General features: G+C 41.5%; 1 protein-coding gene across 3 annotated transcripts in view; it reads left to right on the forward strand.

The window, feature by feature from the left end:
• TRIM55 (tripartite motif containing 55) overlaps positions 1 to 23,593 on the forward strand; it is a 207,236-nt gene that overhangs the window by 84,791 nt on the left and 98,852 nt on the right. For all 3 annotated transcript variants that reach the window (XM_082258106.1, XM_082258107.1, XM_082258108.1), the window contains exon 3: positions 8,126 to 8,291. In XM_082258106.1, the coding sequence (XP_082114232.1) occupies positions 8,126 to 8,291 (166 nt within the window). The remainder of the gene's footprint in view (positions 1 to 8,125; positions 8,292 to 23,593) is intronic.

Raw genomic sequence — 23,593 nt, forward strand, 5'->3', positions numbered from 1 at the left:
TTTTTTGGGTTCTTTGCAGTCAGGAAAAACATCTGAACTTGTGTATAGTGGTACTGTGCACAAGTTCTGATGTTTTGCCTGCCTCCAAAAACCCCCAAAAAATGCCAGCAAAAACACACCTGGGCATTTTTTTTTCTGACGCTAGAGTTTTTTTTGGCATTTTTTGGGGTTCTTTTGAGGCAGGCAAAACATCTGAACTTGTGTATAGTGGTGTATATACACACATACATATATTTATATACACACCTAGACATATATAGGTGTGATAGTAGCAGAAATATATGCTTGCGCTAATGAAATCATTTACAGTAATATATTTCTGCTACTATCACACCTATATATGGCTAGGTGTCTATATACATATAATTATGTGTTTATATATACCACTATACACAAGTTCAGATGTTTTGCCTGCCTCAAAAGAACCCCAAAAAATGCCAAAAAAAAACGCTAGCGTCAAAAAGAAAATGCCCAGGTGTGTTTTTGCTGGCATTTTTTGGGAGTTTTTGGAGGCAGGCAAAACATCAGAACTTGTGCACAGTACCACTATACACAAGTTCAGATGTGTTTCCTGACTGCAAAGAACCCAAAAAAATGCCTGCTATTAAACCGGCAAGGTGTGGAAACCGAGAAGCCATATTGGTGATCTGAAAGTGTTCTAATACAAACAATCTTTTTTTTTTTATGGTTCTGGACATGCTACAGAGCTGAAACTTCACATGTACACCTTTTAGACCCCCCAGATACGAAATCCAAAGTAAAAATCAAAAAATCTCTCTTTTTTTTTTAATTTTTTCAATAATTGTCTTTTTATCAAAAATGACAATTTTTAATAACTTTTTTGTGTGATTTTGTGTTTGGGGGGTCTAAAAGGTGTACCTGTGAGGTTTCAGCTCTGTAGCATGTCCAGAACCATAAAAAAAAAGGATTGTTTGTATTAGAAAACTTTCAGCACAGGAGTATAGCTTCTCTGCTGTAACACCTTGCCGGTTTAATAGCAGGCATTTTTTTGGGTTCTTTGCAGTCAGGAAAAACATCTGAACTTGTGTATAGTGGTACTGTGCACAAGTTCAGATGTTTTGCCTGCCTCCAAAACCCCCCAAAAAAATGCCAGCAAAAACACACCTGGGCATTTTTCTTTTTGATGCTAGCGTTTTTTTGGCATTTTTTTGGGTTCTTTTGAGGCAGGCAAAACATCTGAACTTGTGTATAGTGGTATATATACACACATAATTATATGTATATAGACACCTAGCCATATATAGGTGTGATAGTAGCAGAAATATATTACTGTAAATGATTTCATTAGCGCAAGCATATATTTCTGCTACTATCACACCCATATATGTCTAGGTGTGTATATAAATATATGGATGTGTGTATATACACCACTATACACAAGTTCAGATGTTTTGCCTGCCTCCAAAACCCCCCAAAAAATGCCAGCAAAAACACACCTGGGCATTTTTTTTTTTGACGTTAGCGTTTTTTTTGGCATTTTTTGGGTTCTTTTGAGGCAGGCAAAACATCTGAACTTGTGTATAGTGGTATATATACACACATAATTATATGTATATAGACACCTAGCCATATATAGGTGTGATAGTAGCAGAAATATATTACTGTAAATGATTTCATTAGCGCAAGCATTTATTTCTGCTACTATCACACCTATATATGTCTAGGGGTATATATACAGACATATATGTGTATATATACCCCCTATACACATGTTCAGATGTCATGTCTGACATCAAACATGTCCTCAAAAAAGCACTGGCAGTGGCAGCCCCTGCAGCATAAAAAATGCTTGGCTGGTGAGAAGCCATATTCCAGTTCCGAAGCAACTCAGAGAAATGATCATTTCTCTATAGCGGTCACCCTGCTATGGAAGGGTTTTGTCACCCTGCCATAGCAGTCACTGCCAGTTAACCCTACACTACACTACGGTCCCCTTACACTTAACACTTTCCCTACAGAAACTACATTTTTGAAGCTAACCAAAGTGTAAAGGAGCACTCTAACTACACTAGATATCCCTTTCCTCACACTAATAAATAGCTAAATGACACTTTTAAAGTAAAATTAACAGAACTGCTTCCACTCTATTCCATGTCCAGTATAACAATGCTAGGAATATGGCGGGGGCGGTCTTATATACTGGGGGACGTATTCACTAATGATTGGTCTAGGGACCCCCTAGTCACTCCAATCACATTCCTAGCATTCTCCTGCCCCCTCAATTGGCTTTTGCTAATGGTTCTGGTCCAATCACGGGCTTTTAAAGCCCATTTCCAGAAGCATTGCATTTTGGTCGGTTCTGGTTGCCGAATTCCGAACTTTTTGGGCAAAAAGTTCTAAATTCGGCCGAACCTCGAACACCCAATGTTCGGGCCGAACCGATGGTCGACCCGAACCGTTCGATCATCCCTAGTGCAGGGTGCTGCTAACTCCCCAGTGACTTCCAAAAGTTCATTGGTGTGGGCTTTTTCCAACACATGTGCAGCAGACCGCAGCATTGCTGTTTGCAATCTCTGTCCTAAGCGGCTCAAGCGTGGCCAGAACACAAGCTGCTTGGGCCCCACGTGCTTGACAAGTCATAGGATGACCTGCCATGCAGTATGTTGGCAACGGCACCTGAAAGACCCACATCATAATAAAATGCAGACTTCTCCTTGCTCCTCATATGGCATCTTCACCCCTACTATACCTCAAGTCCTCTCAAAAATCTGCACTGAGAGAGATGATGGTATAGCATTGGGTGCCACGGGTACTTGCACCCAATCTGCTAGCACTACACCACCTGTTGATTTGACCAGCAGGCAAGTTTCGCTACCCCAGTTGCTGAACCAGAAAAAAAAATAGTGTCCCAGCCATTCACATGCTCAATTGCTAGCACTAATACTGCTGCCTTTTCATCTGGTAGACTCTGCCCCTTTTGTGAATTTGTGGAATGTGTTGTACCCCAGTGGCAGGTTCCAAACAGAAATTTCTTTGCACTTAAGGCCATTCCAGCTATGTACCATCATGCGGAAGGCAATGTTTTGGCCTCGTTGGACATAGCGGTCAGCAGGAAAGTTCACATTACTGCTGACTCTTGGTCCAGCAAGCATGGTCAGGGACGTTACATTTCCTTGACGGCATACTGGTTAACTCTGCTGGCAGCTGGGAAGGATGCAGGGCAGGGTTCAGTGCTGGAGCTTGTTCCACCACCACTCCTCCAAAAAGCTGGGGGTGATTCTGCAACATCTGTCTGCTCCACCCTCTCCTCTTCTTCTTCCTATATGGCCTCTTCTGCTGAATTGTCCTCTGAACCAGCAGTGCTCCCTAAGCGTTCCAAGGGATACGCAAGTGGTCAGGCTAAAATATGTCATGCAATGCTTAAGTTGGTCAGTCTAGGGGACAGGAGCCAGAGATTATGTCAGCTCTGCAGGGGCAGGCTGAGAAGTGGTTCACGCTACAGCAGCTTGAGCCAGGAATGGTCTTATGTGACACCAACCTTCTCTCTGCCCTCCGACAGGGACACTTGACAAATGTTCCATGCTTGGTGCATGTCCTGAATTTGGTGGTGCAGTGTTTCTTGAACAGGTACCCAGGCTTACAAGATCTTCTGAGGCAGGCAAGGAAAGTATGTGCCCATTTCCGGCGGTCATACAATTCCATTGCTCAGCTAGCTGATATTCAACTGGAATTCAACCTGTCCACCAACCATCTCATTTGTGATATGCCCACCAGGTGGAACTTAAAATTGGCAATGCTGCAGCAGCTGCACACGTAGCAGAGGGCCATCAATGAGTACCTGTGCGAGTATGGCACAAGAACAGGCTCAGGGGAGCTTGGCTTCTTTACGCCAAGCCAGTGGCTGCTGATAAAGGATATATGCACTGTCCTGTCACCATTTGAGGAGGCCACAAGAAGGGTGAGCCGCGACAATGCATGCATTAGTGACACTGTCTCTCTAGCCTTCCTGCTGGAGCACACACTTCGTGGAATCATGGACAGGGCATTTGACGCAGAACAGTGGGATGAAGAGGAGGACTTCCTTTCCTCACAAGGCCCCCTTTATGCAGATATCATTCCTGTGGGGCCACAAAACACACAGGAGGAGGAGGATTGTGGCAGCATGGATGTAAACGATAACATACAGCAGCCTTCAAGGGATGGTTTTCATTCCCCAGGAGTTTTACGTGGCTGGGGAGAGGCTGTTCCTGACAATGTCATCCTTAGTGACCCAGTGGAATCTCAAGCCTCCTCAAACTTACGCTACATGGGCTCCCTGATGCTGCAAAGCCTGCCAAAGGACCAGAGGACTCATGGTATCAAGGAGAGGGATCAATACTGGTTGGCAACCATTCTTGATCCATGTTACAAGGGTAAAGTTGCGAGCTCATCCTACCTTCGCAGAGGGAGCAGAGGATGAAAGATCTTGAGGACGCCTTGAAGAAAAATTTGTGTAACAGCTTTCCAGACACTGAGAGGCTACCATTTCCTGGAAAATGTGTTTCTAAAAGCTTTATTCAGTCAAAGGAGGAGTGGTGGAGAAGGCAGCCAGCTGAGCCAATGCATTTAAACAATTCTTTAGTCCTCAGCGTCCAAGGCTGTTAGGTTTAAGCAGCCATCTGTAGCGTCTGCAGCATTTGGTGCAGGATTATCTAGGGGCAAGGGCAGACTTGGAGACCTTTCCAACTGAGCATCCACTGGGTGGACCACTGACCAGAACTTGCTCAATATGCAATCGAGCTACTGGCCTGTCCTGCTTCCAGTGTGCTTTCCGAATTGACATTCAGTGCTACTGGAGGTTTTGTGACAGATAAAAGAGTGCGTCTGTCCACTGACTCTGTTGACTGGCTGACATTTATCAAAATGAATCAGTCCTGGATCAACAGCAGCTATCAAGGCCCTGTTGCTGATCTACAGTGCATTGCGAAAATATTCAGCCCCCTTGAACTTTGCGACCTTTTGCCACATTTCAGGCTTCAAACATAAAGATATAAAACTGTAATTTTTTGTGAAGAATCAACAACAAGTGGGACACAATCATGAAGTGGAATGAAATTTATTGGATATTTCAAACTTTTTTAACAAATAAAAAACTGAAAAATTAGGCGTGCAAAATTATTCAGCCCCCTTAAGTTAATACTTTGTAGCGCCACCTTTTTCTGCGATTACAGTTGTAAGTCGCTTGGGGTATGTCTCTATCAGTTTTGCACATCGAGAGACTGAAATTTTTGCCCATTTCTCCTTGCAAAACAGCTCAAGCTCAGTGAGGTTGGATGGAGAGCGTTTTGTGAACAGCAGTTTTCAGTTCTTTCCACAGATTCTCGATTGGATTCAGGTCTGGACTTTGACTTGGCCATTCTAACACCTGGATATGTTTATTTGTGAACCATTCCATTGTAGATTTTGCTTTATGTTTTGGATCATTGTCTTGTTGAAAGACAAATCTCCATCCCAGTCTTTTGCAGACTCCATCAGGTTTTCTTCCAGAATGTTCCTGTATTTGGCTCCATCCATCTTCCCATCAATTTTAACCATCTTCCCTGTCCATGCTGAAGAAAAGATGGCCCAAACCATGATGCTGCCACCACCATGTTTGACAGTGGGGATGGTGTGTTCAGGCTGATGAGCTGTGTTGCTTTTACGCCAAACATAACATTTTGCATTGTTGCCAAAAAGTTAGATTTTGGTTTCATCTGACCAGAGCACCTTCTTCCACATGTTTGGTGTGTCTCCCAGGTGGCTTGTGGCAAACTTTAAACAACACTTTTTATGGATATCTTTGGCTTTCTTCTTGCCACTCTTCCATAAAGGCCAGATTTGTGCAGTATACGACTGATTAGTGCCCTATGGACAGAGTCTCCCACCTCAGCTATAGATCTCTGCAGTTCATCCAGAGTGATCATGGGCCTCTTGGCTTCTCCTTGTATGAGCTGAAAGTTTAGAGGGACGGCCAGGTCTTTGTAGATTTGCAGTGGTCTGATACTCCTTCCATTTCAATATTATCGCTTGCACAGTGCTCCTTGGGATGTTTAAAGCTTGGGAAATCTTTTTGTATCCAAATCGGGCTTTAAACTTCTCCACAACAGTATCTCGGACCTGCCCGGTGTGTTCCTTGTTCTTCATGATGCTCTCTGCGCTTTAAACGGACCTCTGAGACTATCACAGTGCTGGTGCATTTATACTGAGACTTGATTACACACATGTGGATTCTATTTATCATCATTAGTCATTTAGGTCAACATTGGATCATTCAGAGATCCTCACTGAACTTCTGGAGAGAGTTTGCTGCACTGAAAGTAAAGGGGCTGAATAATTTTGCACGCCCAATTTTTCAGTTTTTTATTTGTTAACAAAGTTTGAAATATCCAATAAATTTCGTTCCACTTCATGACTGTGTCCCACTTGTTGTTGATTCTTCACAAAAAATTACAGTTTTATATCTTTATGTTTGAAGCCTGAAATGTGGCAAAAGGTCCCAAAGTTCAAGGGGGCTGAATACTTTCGCAAGGCACTGTAACTGATTGAATTTGCTAGGGATCTGGGATCCCTTGTAGACTGCCTATGATGCTTATCCTATTCCTGAATCTTGTTTATGCTAGCTTTCAACAATGGTTTATGGCACCACCAACACCCAAGGCCCAATTTTTCCGCACCTGTATTACAGGTGCATGTAATTTCAAGTTTTCTTTCGAATTTTTAACAGCAGGGCCTGTTCCTGCACCCAGCAAAAATAACTGTAAGGGGTTTCAGTGTTCAGGCACCACCAACACTTAAGGCTCAATTTTTCTGCACCTGTATCACAGGTGCACATCATTTCAATGTTTGTTTCTAATTTTTAACAGCAGGGCCCGTTCCTGCGCCCAGAAAGAGTAACTGTGAGGGGTACAGTGTTCAAGGACCATCCACACCCAAGGCCTAATTTTTCTTCACCTGTATGACAAGTACGTGTAGTTTCAATATTAGTTTCTGTTTCTGCTCCCAGCAAGAGTAACTATGAGGGTTTACAGTGTTCAGGCACCACTAGGGATGGGTGAACAGTTTGGGCCGAGCATATATTTGACCTAAACATCGCCCATTCAGGTACTCGCCTAATAACTGAACTTTCTCGGCACTTAGCACGATGTTCGCCTACTGAGCGCACAGTCAATATGTCACAAAGGGATCAGGTGCGAAGACCAATTGCTATAGCAGTGGAAGCTCACACAGGAACCAGCAGGATAGGAATACATGCAGATCACCCTGAGGTACAGAATCTAAGTACTAACCGGTGCTCACCAGAGCTCCTGATGGTGGAGATTAATTTTGCTGCGTGTTGGCACCAGGTCACAGTCCTCAGGATCGCCCCACCAGGAGGTGAGCAAGCCAGGGTCCAGTAGCAGATAAAGCAGGTAAGGATCAAGCAGAAATGTAGTCGATGAACAAGCCAAAGGTCGGTAACGAATAGTTGCAGGTAGGGATTAGGCAGTAGCATAGTCGAGGAGCAAGCCAAATTTCGGTAACAAATGGTAACAAAGATAACAAAGGACGGCAGCAGGAGAGACAAGCAAAATATTGGCTGGTGAAGGCACAATATTCTGGCAATCAGGAAGTTCATATGGTATGGATTTTGGAGGGGGGGGGACCCTATGCAGTTTTTTTTTTTTTTAATTTTGGCCTTGTATGGGCTGGGGGGGGGGGGGCTTTGCCATTTTTTTTTTTTTTTTTTTCATTTTTTTTATCTGTATTGCCGGGAGCCGACAACACATGGCAGCCGCAAGCAAGTTTAAATTACATTTTTTTCCTTTAGAAATGTCAGTATTGCTGCAACAGCATACATATATAGTACAGATGCGCCACTTTACAGGCACATTAAGGGGACCCCCCAGGCACGATATTTAAAGGAATTTTTCATTTTTATTGTTTCACTTTGAGCTTCATTAAAATCACTGCTCCTTTAAAAACGATTGGTTTAAAAACAATTTTTTGCATTGATGCATGTCCCCCAAACCCATTTTCTTAATCTTTCTAGATTTTCATGTAATCCAAACATGTACCTTAAAGAGGAATTCAGATTCTTTAAATCTATAATTGCGTCATATGCTGTAATTCACTGACATATGCTGTAAATCTTTTTTTTCTTTCACAGACCTGAAAGGAAGTCCAATCAACCAATGTGTGAAGAGCATGAAGATGAAAAAATTAACATATACTGTCTGAACTGTGAAGTGCCCACATGCTCCATGTGCAAAGTATTTGGAGCTCATAAAAACTGTGAGGTTGCTCCACTTGCTCAGGTGTTTCAGGGCCAAAAGGTACATTTTTTATTTTTCTAATTTCTATTAAAGTGATTTAACTGGATTATTTCATGATTGTATGCAAAATCAAACCAAATAGGCTAACAGTGGGCCTAGTATGTAATGGAAAAGAGACTACTTTTATGCATGTTATATCTGCAGTATAATGCCTAATTCTTGTTAAAATGATAAAATATTGCAGCACTGGAAACCACAATAAAAAATTTCAAACAAGTGACCAAGGCACTGGACCATACCTTCTAAAAGTTTATTTATTAAGCATTAGCTAAAACTTACATGGATGTCTTGGGCCACAGTGGAGGAGGCGAGAGGGAATCCACAGACTGTCACAGCACAAGTCAGGGGAAGACAGCGGGATGGGTTGTGGTGAGCCGGAGCAGGATGCATCTAGGCAAGCCACCTGACGGCCAGTGTGGGATGTGAATAACCCCACACCGAGGAGACTGGCTCAAGGCAAAGATGGAATGTGGAAGCCTGCAGATGATGGCCAAAAAAGCGCTGGACAGCAGGAACAGCCGAGATCTTGATGACCAACACACCTAGAAAAGGGGGGGGCCCTGCAGCGCATACACCTACCCACTGCTATCCCTTGCTCAAGGTCTACATAGGACTGCACAGCATGTGTGAGGATACACCACAGCCATGGCTTGAGGGTTGGCTTCTATGGTGGTTTGTACCCCTGGCTTTCAGCCTCCTATCCAGGTGTGTTGGTCTTGGAGTCTCTGTAAAGTGGGCACCTAGATGCATCTGCTTTACAAACCTATACTTTGTAACTCTTTTCTGTAGTCCTGAAATGTGCTTTGTAGTGAAAATATCAACTTCAATTTGTCAGGTTAAAAACAGCCTTCTCTTCCTCTACCATTTGCCTCTCATTAGTTGATGGCCAATCAACAGAGACATGTGAGATGGGGGGAGGGGGTGTAGGAATTAATGTGACAGTACACATTTAGATTTTTTTTTCAATACTGTGACAATTTTTTTTTGCCACAGGGGCACTTTAATAACTGAGATAAAACTTTAACTAAGATAAAAAAGCAGTGTTTTTTTAAAGATCTCTAAAGCCAGTTTTTGTTTTATTTTGGTTAGAGAAAGCAATTGTCAAGAATCCTTTTCTGTTAATGGCTGAAAATGTTAAGTTTTTCCTTACTTTTAGTCCCAGTGTCCATGAACACTGTAAACATATTCAAAGATGAAGTTATGTTTTCATGGATTGTTGGTTTCCAGCAAACTCAATAAGCAAGGCATGCACATGGTTTTAAATATTGTACAGAACAATTGATGCAGAACTCCAGTTAAAACTGTATTCTAATTTAGTTTAGTTAGGTTTGTTCACTAGTAGGGATGATCGAACGGTTCGGGTCGACCATCGGTTCGACCCGAACATTGGCTGTTCGAAATTCGGCCGAATTCCGAAATTTTTGCTGAAAAAGTTCGGAATTCGGCAACCAGAACCGACCAAAATGCAATGGGACAGGAAATGGGCTTTAAAAGCTCGTGATTGGACCAGAACCATCATTAAAAGCCAATTGAGGGGGCAGAAGAATGCTAGGAATGTGATTGGAGTAACTAGGGGGTCCAGAGGCCAATCATTAGTGAATACGCCCCCCAGTATATAAGATAGCCCCGCCAAATTCCTAGCATTGTAATACAGGGCTGTGGAAGAGAGTGGAAGCAGTTCTGTTACTTCTGCTTCAAAGTGTCATTTAGCAATTATTAGTGTGAGGAAAGGGATATCTAGTGTAGTTAGGGTGCTGTTTTCCGCTTTAGTTAGCTTTAATAATCTAGTTTCTGTAGGGAAAGTGTTAAGTTCCAGGGTGACCATAGTGTAGTGTAGGGTTAACTGACTCTGACTGCTATGGCAGGGTGACCAAACCCTTCCATGTCAGGGTGACCGCTATAGAGAAAAGATTGTTTCTCTTAGGTCACTTATAGAACAGCGATATGGCTTCTCGCCTGTCAGCCTGCTTTTTGCTGCAGGCGTTTATAGGGCTTTTTTGAGGACATGTTTGGAGTCAGGCATGACATCTGAACTTTTGTGTATGGGTATATATACACACACACACATGTCTGTATATATACACATACACATATATAGGTGTGAAAGTAGCAGAACACTATACTTGCGCTAATGAAATAATTAACAGGCATATGTCTCCGCTCCTATCACACCTATATGTGTGTATGTGTATAAATACATATAAGTGTGTGTGTATATATACCCCTATACAGAAGTTCAGATGTTTTGCCTGCCTCCAAAGACCCCCAAAAAAATGCCCAAAAAACGCCTGCGCCAAAAAAAAAAAACGCCCAGGTGTGTTATTGCAGGTGTTTTTTTGGGCATTTTTTTGGGGTCTTTGGAGGCAGGCAAAACATCTGAACTTCTGTATAGGAGTGTATATACACACACACTTATATGTATTTATACACATACACATATATAGGTGTTATAGGAGCGGAGACATATGCCTGTTAATTATTTCATTAGCGCAAGCATAGTGTTCTACTATTTTCACACCTATATGTGTGTATGTGTATAAATACATATAAGTGTGTGTGTGTGTATATATACCCCTATACAGAAGTTCAGATGTTTTGCCTGCCTCCAAAGACCCACAAAAAATGCCCAAAAAAACGCCTGCGCCGAAAAAAAACGCCCAGGTGTGTTATTGCAGGTGTTTTTTTTGGGCATTTTTTGTGGGTCTTTGGAGGCAGGCAAAACATCTGAACTTCTGTATAGGGGTATATATATACACACACACTTATATGTATTTATACACATAAACACATATAGGTGTGAAAGGAGAGAAGCCATATGGGTGTTAATTATTTAATTAGCGCAAGTATAGTGTTCTGCTACTTTCACACCTATATGTGTGTATGTGTATATATACAGACATGTGTGTGTGTATATATACCCATACACAGAAGTTCTGATGTTATGCCTGCCTCCAATAACCCCCAAAAAATGCCCAAAAAAACGCTTGCTACAAAACCGGCAAGGTGTGAAAATAGCGGAGCCATATCCCTGTTCTATATTAATTCTAATACAAACTATCTTTTTTTTTTCTGGTTCTGGACATGCTACAGAGCTGAAACTTCACAGGTACACTTTTTAGACCCCCAGACACTAAATCCAAAGAAATCTCATTTTTTTTTCAATAATTTTTTCAATAATTGGCTCTCTATCAAAAATTACAATTTTTAAGAACTTTTTTTTGTGTGATTAATAGTCCCTGGGGCATGACCCAGAACACTAGGCCCTTTTTAGGGGCATTTATTGGGTCTTAGGGCTTCAAAATTGTGTTTTTTGTTTCCAGAAGTTCGGGTCCCATTGATTTCAATGGGGTTCTGAAATCCGAACCGAACTTTCAGGAAATTCGGCTGTTCTGGTCAAACCAAACTTTTCAAAAGTTCGATCATCCCTATTCACTAGTATAGGAGCTGGAACCTTTATGAGTTTCTAATTGCTCTCTGTGTCCCCAGTCCCTGTTAGCCTGGAAGACTGCTTTCCTGAGGACAAAAAGTAAATGGATATCTAAAATGTTAATCTGGCCAAATCTTTAGATTTCGGTTTCTGCCAAAGAGACATGCTGGAAACCTTTGGTCGATCTGTGACTGCAGCCAAACCCGCTATCAGAAAACCTTGTCCCAGCAGAGGGGAAGGCCTCACTTGTGTAAATAGAAAAATGTATTAAATGACCCATCTATGGCCAGCTTTACAGTTACCACTGTTAAAGAAGAAGTGGGGGGAAACTCTTTATGGAGAGATTCATTCCAGTAACAACTACTTTTCTCCTTACTTGGAGCAGATTTCTCCTAATTTTCAATTGTAATAAAAGGAAGTTAGGAGATATTCACTATCTCCAATGCAGACAAGGAGCCTTATAACATCTTGACAGAGGTTCTATTTCCTCCCTACTCTATCCAAAACATAATAATAAAAAAATAAAAAATAAAGATTAATTTGCCTTCTTCAATTTTTACTGGTATTCTAGATTTCCCATTCTAAATGACTCATAGAAACTTTAAAGTGTAACTCCACTTTTGTTGAGAAAAAAACACTCCCCTCTGCATGATCTATGAACATTGCAAGGATTATAACAACCTTTGTTGCAGATTCCTACCTTTTCTCATTCTGAAGAAATCACTGTTTTTACCTCTGTGCCTGTTTTCTGAGTGGGTCTAATGGGAGTGGTTTCATAAAAATCAACCAGCTGTGCTGCAGACCACTAATGAGGAAATCTGCTACGGTAGGCCTCCATAATTTTAGACGTGTTCCTATTGGGAGTATCACACCAAAAATGACATTTTTATTACAGGGGATGCCTGAAATCTGACTTGTATCTTAGGCAGACTTCTGGGAAAATTGGTGAGCCAATCACACAAGCAGGAAATGATTATGACAAATTAGTTACCCTTTAAAGTTTTATTAAAGGCTACGTTCACCTTTTTAATAAAATTAACTATACAGTCAAGGGTCCCTAGTAGCTGAAAATACACTGTCCAATTCAGAAAAATATTGTTTAATGTAATTGCCATACCTGTAGCCATTTGCGGCACACCCAAAACCATCCAAAAAAGTTCCCATACTGTTCACATTCCTCTTTCTGTTTAGGTGTTAGGACAAAGGAGAAGTTGAGTGTGCTCTCTACTGTTGAAAGCTCAAGACTAGGAGTCAACTAAGCCAAATTTTGGTGAGGTGCATCAGTTGGAGTACTCTCCCAGATTTAAAACCTGTGCATACACAGTGTGCTCTCCCTCCCCTGTAATAGCAGAGGCTGAGCTCAATGTCACTGTGACAGGGGGAAAGCGATCGCACTGCACATTTAAACTGAGTAGAGCAATCGCTCTTTTGATAATAGAGGCAAGCTCTAAACTTAGGCCAGGTCCTAGCAACTAGCTAGGATTAGGAATGCAAACAATATTGAAGTTTTTCTGCCAGGCTTTTGGGTGCTGCAAATGGCCTGGAGATATGGCAGTTAAATTAAAACAGTAGTAAACTCTGCCTCTCGAGTGCTCCTTATCAATGTGGCCAATATGTTCACTCTTTTTATTACATTTTGCCCAGCTAGTGACCCCTTGTAATGTTTCTTACTTGTATTTGGTGCCGTTTGTAATTTTGTTCCTCCTTGTCCGAAGCCAGCACCATGTTGAGTACTGTCTTCTGTGTCTTTAAGCTTCAGCCCTATCTGTGTCTCCCTGCCGTAATCTCACGCATGCTCAGTGAGTATGTAGCCAAGCCTTGTTTTCCTTGTTATTACTATAGCAACCCTGTCCCACACAGCGAAAATCCCAACTGAGCCTCACTCTCAGGGGATTGCAAAGCGATGCCGCAGAGAGGCTGTGATCGTGGCACGTCATGTTATTGCATGGAATTATAGGCATGGCCAGTGACATCATATAAGTAAAAAGTGACAGATTACAAGAAAATAATTTGGATAGAAGAGATCTGAAGACAGTGATTTTCACAGAATGTGTTGATTTTTTATTTTTTGTTTGGCATACCCAGGCTTAAAAATAAAAACAGAAAAAAAACAAGTACACAAAACTAAATAAAAAATTGGCAACCAAAGCCAAGGTAACCTTACTCAGTTCCACTGGTAGGCACTAAGTAGAAAACAGGAGCACCGGTACCCGGGCCGCGGTAAAATGAAATGATCTATGTTAATACTGAGAAGCAGAAAAGCACTAATCATGGGGGAAATGGAGCTAAAACGACCATGTCTCTGGACTCTGCCCAGATGTCCCATACCTTGGAGAATTTGTTGGGGCATTGTCTTGATTCGTATGTGAATTTTTTACAATGGCACCATTTTATTAACAACGGACTTCCAGAAGTCTAGAGTAGGAGCCTGTGGGGATTTCCATTTAAGAAGTATAGACTTGCGAGTATAAAATAACAACAGCCCTATCAAATTTATCTTGGCCCTGGAAGTAGCCAGTAAATAAACTAAACTCAATATGCAGACATCAATGGACATGGGTACTGTAATGGTTGAAAGAAATCCCAAAACACATGTAAGAACATGACGGGGTCTTCCAAACAGTGCCAACATTTAGATGAAGGTAGAGGAAAATTTTTATGTAACCCTTGGGGAGTGAGGGAGACTCTACGAAGAATTTTAAACTGTATAAGTCTGTCCCTGACGAAGACCAGGTGTTGCATGGGGTAATCCCAGATATCCTCCCAATCCTCTGAGTCCAGCCCTGGGACCTCCACGTCCCAACAGGACAGAAGCTTGTCAAGACCATAATGTACAGTGGATTGAAGGGCCTTGCAAATTGTAGAGAGAGGTTTCACTAGGGATTCCTCTCGTAATAGGGACTCCTTTATCCCTGATAAGGTAAGGGATACTGGTTATGTGCCTGAGTAAGCAAAGCAGTGATGTAATAAGCAAATAAATCAGGACATGCTAGCCTCCATGGTCTCTGTCAACCTAAGTCTATGCTGTTTTGAACCCCAGAGGACTGAGGCCAGAGCAGATTCAAATTGTTCCTTAGGATCCATACCGGGGCATGACAAAGAATGTAAATTATAGAAGAGCAATTTCATTTTAATGAGATTGAGGGAGAGAGGAAGGGGAGACCAAGCCGACATACTTTGTTTTGCCAAAGTCAATAGTGGTAATAAATTTAAAGTAACATATGCCAATGAATTGGAGGAGCTTACATGTGTTGATTATTTAACCACTTGCCGACCGCCGCACGACTATTTACGGCGGTGGTCAGCCCCTCACAGGCAAAGTGACATAGGGGTACGTCACTAGCCTGTGAGCCTATAGGGGGCGAGTGCGCGCCGCCGGAGGCGCGCTCCCGCCCCCGCTCGTTCCCTAAGCAGTCCGCGTGAGTGATCTCCTGGTGGAGAGGGAGAAAGGCAGGCGGCTAATGTAAACAAAGCCGCCTGTCATTCTCCCCTGTGTAAGAACAGAGATCATACGGTCCTGCTATGCAGGATCGTATTTCTCTGTTGTTACACAAACAGCCACATCCCTTCACAGTTAGAAACACGCCCCTAGGGACATACCTAACCCCTCCTTCTCCAATAAAGTTAACCCCTTCCCTGTCAGTGTCATTTTTACAGTAACAGTGCATATTTTTAGCACTATTACTGTAGTAATGTCACTGGTACTCCCAAAATTGTCAAAAATGTCAGTCAAGGGTCCGATCTGTCCACCGCAATGTCGCAGTCCCACAAAAAAAATCGCAGATTGCCGCCATTACTCGTTAAAAAAAAAACAATAAAAATGACAAAAATCTTTCCCTTAGTTAGTAAACGCAATAACTTTTGCGCAAAACAATCAAAATACGCTTATTGCACTTTTTTTACCAAACATATGTAGCAGAAAACAAATTGGCCTAAAATGTTAAAAAAATTTGATTTTTACATTTTTTTGGGGGAATTTCATATAAAAAAATGTGAAAAATATTGTTATCTTTGCAAAATTGTCGCTCTTTTTTTGTTTATAGCACATGATCAAAAAATCGCACAGGTGATCAAATACCACCAAAAGAATGCTCTGTTTGTGGAAAAAAAAAGGACATCAATTTTATTTAGGTACAGGAAGGGGGTAAAATCTTCCGGGGCTTAAGTGGTTAAGTGAGGAAAATTAAACTTTGAGAATTTACTACCACTTTAAGCAATATTTTTCTAAACTACACAGTGCATTTTCACCTACTGGGGCTCCTTGACTGCTTACTTCACTTTATTGAAATGTGAACTTAGCCTTTAAATTCCTTTTGTGTTTATCAGGACTTGGACCATATTAGAACCCATTTACTGCATAATACTTAGTGTTTTAGTTTGTATGTGTCATAAATGTACATGCCTCTATTATGCCTCAGATGCCCTCTTTCAATAATAACACATTCATTTCAATTAAAATGTTATTGCAGAGATGTTACCATATACAATATATAATGACATAATTATATTTAATTGGTACATTTAGCACAGATTCTTTGGTAATTTCATTCAGACTATAAGGATGAGTAAGAATAAAATACAGCACCTTCTGAAGAGATGATTACCCCTTTTTACTGTGCAATACCTTCATTCCTTTTATGTTAATCTTTGGCGGATTCAACTCTTTCCCTCAGAACAGATGAAAGCCGAAGGCTTTAGTAATTACTTTTTGTATCATTGTGTATATATATACATATATATATATAGATATAGATATAGATATATATATATATATATATATATATATAGATATATAGATATATATATATATAGATATATGTAGATATAGATATCTATCTCTCTCTCTCTCTCTATATATATATATATATATATATACCTAGCAATGACCACAGAGCTATTCAAGAATGAACTTGTAAAGTTGTTTCATCTGGGACACTGAAACAGACAGCTCAAAGAACACTCCCTCCATTATCCTTAGCGTCAGTTCACACTACGGTGATTCGACTTAGGGGACGACCTGTGAAGTAGCGTGCCCTGCGACTTCGGCACGACTTGCACGGACTTCATAAAATGAATGTCTATGCAAGTCGCTCCAGGTCGCCCCGAAGTAATACAGGACCCTTTTTCTAAGTCGGAGCGACTTGTGTCGCTCCTGATAGAACGGCTCCTGTACCGCACAATGGGAGCGTGACGGACCGCGACTTGTCAGGCTGACAAGTCGCGGTCCAAGTCGGATCAGTGTGAATGGTCACTTAAAGTAAGGTCTACAAATATTAAAGTTGTTTGTTTCCTTTTTATAAAACAGTAATAATGTAATAGAATGTAGATTTGTATACAGAGAGCAGTAATAGTGCAGCATTTACTGAATATACAAAACATAAATATATATTTAAAGGTGAGCTAGGGTCACAGCATACACTTTGATTTTATAATAGCAGCATTGTAATAACAATACAAACAATAATTATGTTTGATAACTTAATATAGGCTTCCTTGAAAAATCTCTATTCATGTTGTGAGTGTTGTCTGTCTGCTGGCCATTTCTTTCAGCTTCCTGGATTCCCTGCATGCTTTGCAGCTTCTTCTTTAGTTTACTTTTAATGTCTAAGGACTACATATCCCATGGTACCCTGCTACCTGCAAGAATTAATTCCTATACTGATGCTGCCTCCTGAAACTCCTCCTCTCAGCTCCTCTGTAGTTAGGAAGACAGGCTCTGTGAAGTCTGTGACACAGCAGTGCCTACTCACAGGTCACAGTGAATATGTGTCACAGAATTCATGGAAATAAATGTGTTGGGATTCTTCACAAAGCAAGTCTACAAACTTCAAGATTATTCAGATCAATAGGAGTAGGCTGTGGAAATGAATATATGATTTACAATATTGACAATAGATACACTTTAAAGCCTCATGTACACTGCTACTGATAAACGGACATTTAGGGACAGTTGGGCCTTTTTTCAGCAGCCCCTGAACTCTCCTCTATGGTATCTTATCTGTCCATGTACACTGAGACGTTTAAAGTAATTTAAAGCGGAGTTCCGCCTCCCCCTCCTCCCCCTCCAAAAATTAAAAGTCAGCAGCTACACATACTCTAGCTGCTGACTTTTAATATTAGGACACTGTCCTGGAGTCCAGCGATGTCAGCACCGCAGCCGATGTTTCCATCGGCTGTCGGGTGCTGCCACCGCCATTACTGGTAAGGGAACCCGGCAGTGAAGCCTTGCGGCCCCTACTGCACATGCACGAAGTGCGCTGTGCATTACTACTGGCTCTGTGGCAGAGGAGGGAGGAGGGGGCCGAGCTTCCGAGGGACGGCGCTGCAGTGCAGTATCCCGGAAGTGGGAAAGGGTACCTGTCAAAAACAGGTACCCCCCCTTAAAAGGTGCCAATTGTGGCACCGGAGGGGGGAAGGAAACAAAAGAGCGGAAGTTCCACTTTTGGGTGGAACTCCACTTTAAGTCAGTTGAGTTTAGTGGCATTTTTTTTAAAGCATAAAAAAGCGTTCAGATGGAAGTTTATTGGCATTTAAAATGCCAAATGCTTGTAACGGCGTGCAAACGGGTCTAAATGCGGTAACTCGTGTTTATAGGCATTGGGTTTAGAGGTGTTTTCAATGGGGATACATTTCTGACCATTTTACAATGTATAAACGCTTCTAAATGCAAACGCCACTAAATGCGCATAAACGCGGCATGTAAATGCAGCAAAACTGACATTTTAAATTTAAATAACTAGCTGTCAAGTTCCAACGTTCAGGAGAGGTGTTCAAACGTCCCATGTACATGAAGTCTAAGTGTCGGCTCACGACTTCAGCGCGGCTTGCAACGACTTCACATAATGGAAGTCAATGCAAGTCGCTCCGACTTTGCAAAAAAAAGGTGCAGGAACCTTTTTCTAAGTCGGAGCGACTTGAGTCGCTCCTATTAGAATGGTTCCAATTGCACAGCACGGTCCGCTACTTGTCAGGCGACCAAGTCGTCTGACAATTGGGAACAGTGTGAACCGGCACTAAAGGGTAAGTGTATTTTTGTAGGAAACAAAATATCAAATAATAAAAAATAATATAACATATACAATTGCTTCACAAATCATATTGTAATTGAATGTTATTAAAAATTGCCTTTTCTTTTCAATCTGCAGCGCTGTAATTTTCTGTAAAATGCAATGCAATATGGCTACCTGGAGGCAGTCTGCACACAGGTGGTATACAGAACACCCTCTAGAAATGTCATTTCCTGCTTAAGTGATTGATTTACTGATTTTTCCAGAAGTCTGCACCAAGATACAAGTCAGATTTTGGGCTTTCTTTGCAAGAAAAATGCCTTTTTGGTGCTATATTCTCAAAGGAAATTCATCTCTAAAGGGATGCAGACCCTTCCACTTTCCTCAAGAGAACCCTGCAAGTGCAGCATCGGACTGATACTTATATTATCACATCAATTCACATTAATTTTGAGCTTAGACACAAAAAAACAAACAGCTTTTTCTTCAGAATAGCAAAAGGTAGAAATCTGCAACAAAGCTTGTTAAAATCCTTGTCGCAGGAATGTTTTTTCAACAAAAGTGGAGGAACTCCATTGATAATATTCAGGAAAAATGGTAATTTACTAACTAAAATATCTGCCACACATTGGGGAGATTTAGCAAAACCGGTGCACTCAAAATCTGATGCAGCTGTGTATGGTAGTCAATCGGCTTCTAACTTCAGCTTGTTCAATTAAGCTTTGACTATAAAACCTGGAAGCGCATAGGCGTGCGCACAGGGTGTGCCAGGTGTGCCTGGGCACAACCTAATCACCCTGTTTGGCACAGATTCACTCTGTTTAGGCCCCTGATGTTTCACAAAATGTAAAAAATGTATAAATAAACAATAAAAACTGGCACCTGCCACTGCCCTACTGACACTGCCCACTGCTCTGCTGACACTTTTATAAGAATGTCTAATCTGTAATTTAATGCCTTTTGGAGATTTTTTCCATCTTTCCTTGGCTTCATTATTCACATTAATACAAATTTTTACCTGGGGTGCCTAAACTTTCGATCCCCACTGTATATATATATATATATATATATATATACGTGTATATATAATATATGTATACGTGTATATATATACATACATACTTTAATTTATTTATAGTTATTTATTATATTATTATTTCTGATTTTGTGTTTCAAACTTTATCATACCCAAGATGTTATAAAGAAAAACCCACAGTAAAAAAAAAATCATATGTAAATAGTTAGTTTGGGCTGCTCATTCTTAAGAATTACATGCAACATAATGGTACCGCTTCCAGCACCTAAAATCGGAAAGAATCATACCTCCACGGAGGTTAAAGTAGTTTTATTAAAACAGCAGAAATGCACTTACATTTAGAAGCTGCAAAAAACACTTGTAGTATGTCAGGGGTATCCGGTGTTCCTGAGGCCGCTACGGGTGGGCACTTCCCTGTTTGCGTTCCACCTGGTTACCGGAAGTGACGCTGTCGGTTCTGCCGTCAGCCAGAAATTGCGGTGACGCGTTTCGCCCTCCCTGTGGGCATTACCATAGACTTTTTTTTTCTTCACTGGCTACCTGCTGATTTGGACTTTGTTTGGATTGGGAGATTGCTTAACCACTTTACCACCGGAGGATTTTGCTGTCTTCCGTCCAGGCCACTTTTTGCGATTCGGCGCTGTGCGACTTCAACTGACAATTGCGCGGTCGTGCGACGCTGTACCTAAACGAAATTTACGTACTTTTTTTCCCACAAACAGAGCTTTCTTTTGGTGGTATTTGATCACCTGTGCGATTTTTACTTTTTGCGCTATAAACAAAAAAAGAGCGTTTATTTTGAAAAATTACAATATTTTTAACATTTTTTTATATGAAATTCCCCCCAAAAAAGATGTAAAAACCAATTTTTTAAAAAATTTTTGGCCAATTTGTTTTCTGCTACCTATGTTTGGTAAAAAAAAATCGCAATAAGCGTATTTTGATTGGTTTGCGCAAAAGTTATTGCGTTTACTAACAAAGGGAAAGATTTCTGTCATTTTTGGTGTTTTTTTTTTAACGCGTAATGGCGGCGATCTGCGATTTTTTTGTGGGACTGCGACATTCGGACAGATCGGACCCTTGACTGACATTTTTGACACTTTTGGGGATACCAGTGACATTACTGCAGTAATCAGTGCTATATATATGCACTGTTACTGTAAAAATGACACTGGCAGGGAAGGGGTTAATTTTATTGGAGAGGGAGGGGTTAATGTATGCCTGGTGCTTACTGACGTGTAGGGGGGGAGGTGACTGAGTGAGTCATGGACAGATCGGATGTCCAGCTATGCTGAACAGTCCGATCTGTCACTCCCTGTCACTATGGAGATCCGTCCGCTTGTGTTTACACAGGCGGGCGGATCTCCACACTAGATCCCCGGCGATCGGGGCAGAGCAGCGGCGATCGCCGCTGCTCCTCCCCTGGCCCGACTCCCGCTGTGAATGAAAACAGCGGGAGCGAGCCTCCGGCGGCGCGCAAGCACCGCCCAGAAGGGGGAGTGTCTGACGACGTTAATACTACGTCGTCAGACGATAACGAGCCACTCTGCCGCAGTAGTATTACTGTGAGCAGATGTAAAGTGGTTAATATATATATATAGATATTATTTGGTGGTCATTCTAACACTAGTGTTACACTACAACTATTGCATTATTGTTATTTTATTGAGTATATGTATATATATTTTTGGTAAGAGGATTTATTTTTATTTTCATTTTTTCACAAGTCATATTCACTTAAACTCTATAAGGATTGTTAGCACCCCTTTATTGCGCTGTGTTTCAAATGTTTGTTTCCAATGTTCACATGGTGATGAGCAGCTGCAACTAAGGGGTTTTTTTAGGCTCCGTAGCGCAGGAAAAAACAGCTTGTATATGTTACCAATTTTCACAATTATCGCATGCAGTAAATTAGGCCCAAAAAATGATTATTTAATATTTACCGAAACAGAATAAATGTAAATGTCAACAGAATAAACAGTAAAATGTGCCAGTAAATATCACATAAAAAGCTCCAAATCACAAATAGACCAGAGAGTAATAAAGCTTGCGATAATTACCACCTGGGTTTTGCTGGGGGTATGACATGCGGTATTTGTCAAAAAATAGCCTGGGGGTCGGGGGACCCCCAGGCTGTTTTTTGGAAAAAAGGGCTGGTTAATTAGGAGAAGGCCAGGAAACAATGTGGAGTCCCCCTCAAAATCCATGCCAGACCCTTATCCAAGCATGCAGGTCAGGAAAGTGGGGGGGGACAAGCAAGCCCCCCCTCCTGAACAAAACCAGGCTACATGCCCTCAACATGGGGCCACCACAAAGCACCTTGTCCCCATGTTGATAGGGACAAGGGCCTCATCCCCACAACTGTGGCCGGTGGTTGTGGGGGTCTGCAGGCAGGGGGCTCATCGAAATCTGGTAGCCACCTTTACCAAGGGGGTGCCCAGATCTTGCCCCCCCCCCCCCATGTGAATGAGTATGTGGTACATTTTCCTCCTACTCATTCATCAAAAAAGTGTCAAAAAGTAATAAAAACTCTGAGACAGTTTTTGATAATTCCTTTTTAAAAAATCCATTGTCAATCACAACACCTGTGCACTGCCGGAACCCCAAAAACAAAAAAGAGCTCTACTCACAAGGACGGCTGGCTGCCGAATGCCTCCTTTGCCGTTTGACAGTTCTTAGCCCACTGACAGCAGATGAGTCATCAGTTGTTAAGGACGTGGTGGCTGGCTTCCTGGCCCGCTCCTTAACAACCACCTTTGTCCCTCTGACCCCCAGGCTGTTTTTTGAAAATCCTTGCCTGTTTCTTAGCAACCATCTCAATGCGGTAAATTAACGCATTAAATAATGCAGTAATTACAGCTAAATCAAACAAATACCCCATTTGGTATTTATCTCTAAATTCTTAGTGAATTGAACTTTCAAAACTGATTTACCACTTGCAGTATTTTATTGTATTTTATTTGCCATTATTTAACCCTTAGTGATTCAACCCCCTTAGTGACCACACTATCCCACTTCATTTTGTTACTTTCTTAGTAACCGTAATGACCATCTATGATCTAATTACATAAGGACCTTAGTATAAGGTAAGCATACCATACATACAAAATAAAATATCTCTGTATTACTGTATCACCTTAATGAAGAAGGCTTTCTGTATTTTATTTTGCATTAGGTATGGATCTTAGTTTTTAGAGGACAACTGCTGGGAGATGCAATGTTAGGGCATCATGAGTGCGTGAACAGAACAATCCAATTGATAGTAGAAAGAAAAACAAAGTGATTGTAAAGTCTCGTGTTTTTTTATGTTTTTTTTTTAAATAACAAACATGTTATACTTACCTCCTCTGTGCAGTGGGTTCTGCACAGAGTGGGCCAGATCCTCCACTTCTCGGGTCCCTCTTCGCTGCTCTTAGCCCCTCCCTCCTGTTGAGTGCCCCCAGAGCAAGCAGCTTGCTATGGGGGTACCCAGGCTAAGCTGCAACTTTGTGTGTCCATTCAGACACAGAGCTGCCGTTCGGTCCCGCCCCCTCTCTCTCCTGATTGGCTAACTGACTTTGATTGACAACAGCGGGAGCCAATGGTGCCACTGCTGTGTCTCAGCCAATCAGGAGGAAGAGTTCTGGATGGCAGAGGGACTGGTAGACATCACTGGATAGAAATGGGGCTCAGGCAAGTATTACCTGAGCCCCAGGTAAGCTACACACAGAAGGCTTTTTATCTTAATGCAAAGAATGCATTAAGATAAAAAACCTTCTGACTTTACAACTCCTTTAATATATTTCTTTCATGTTTAAGAATTTGGGTGTGGGACTTCAAATAGAGTAGAGCT

The sequence above is a fragment of the Pelophylax lessonae genome (assembly GCF_965119305.1).
Source record: "Pelophylax lessonae genome assembly, chromosome: 5".
Taxonomy (NCBI): domain Eukaryota; kingdom Metazoa; phylum Chordata; class Amphibia; order Anura; family Ranidae; genus Pelophylax; species Pelophylax lessonae.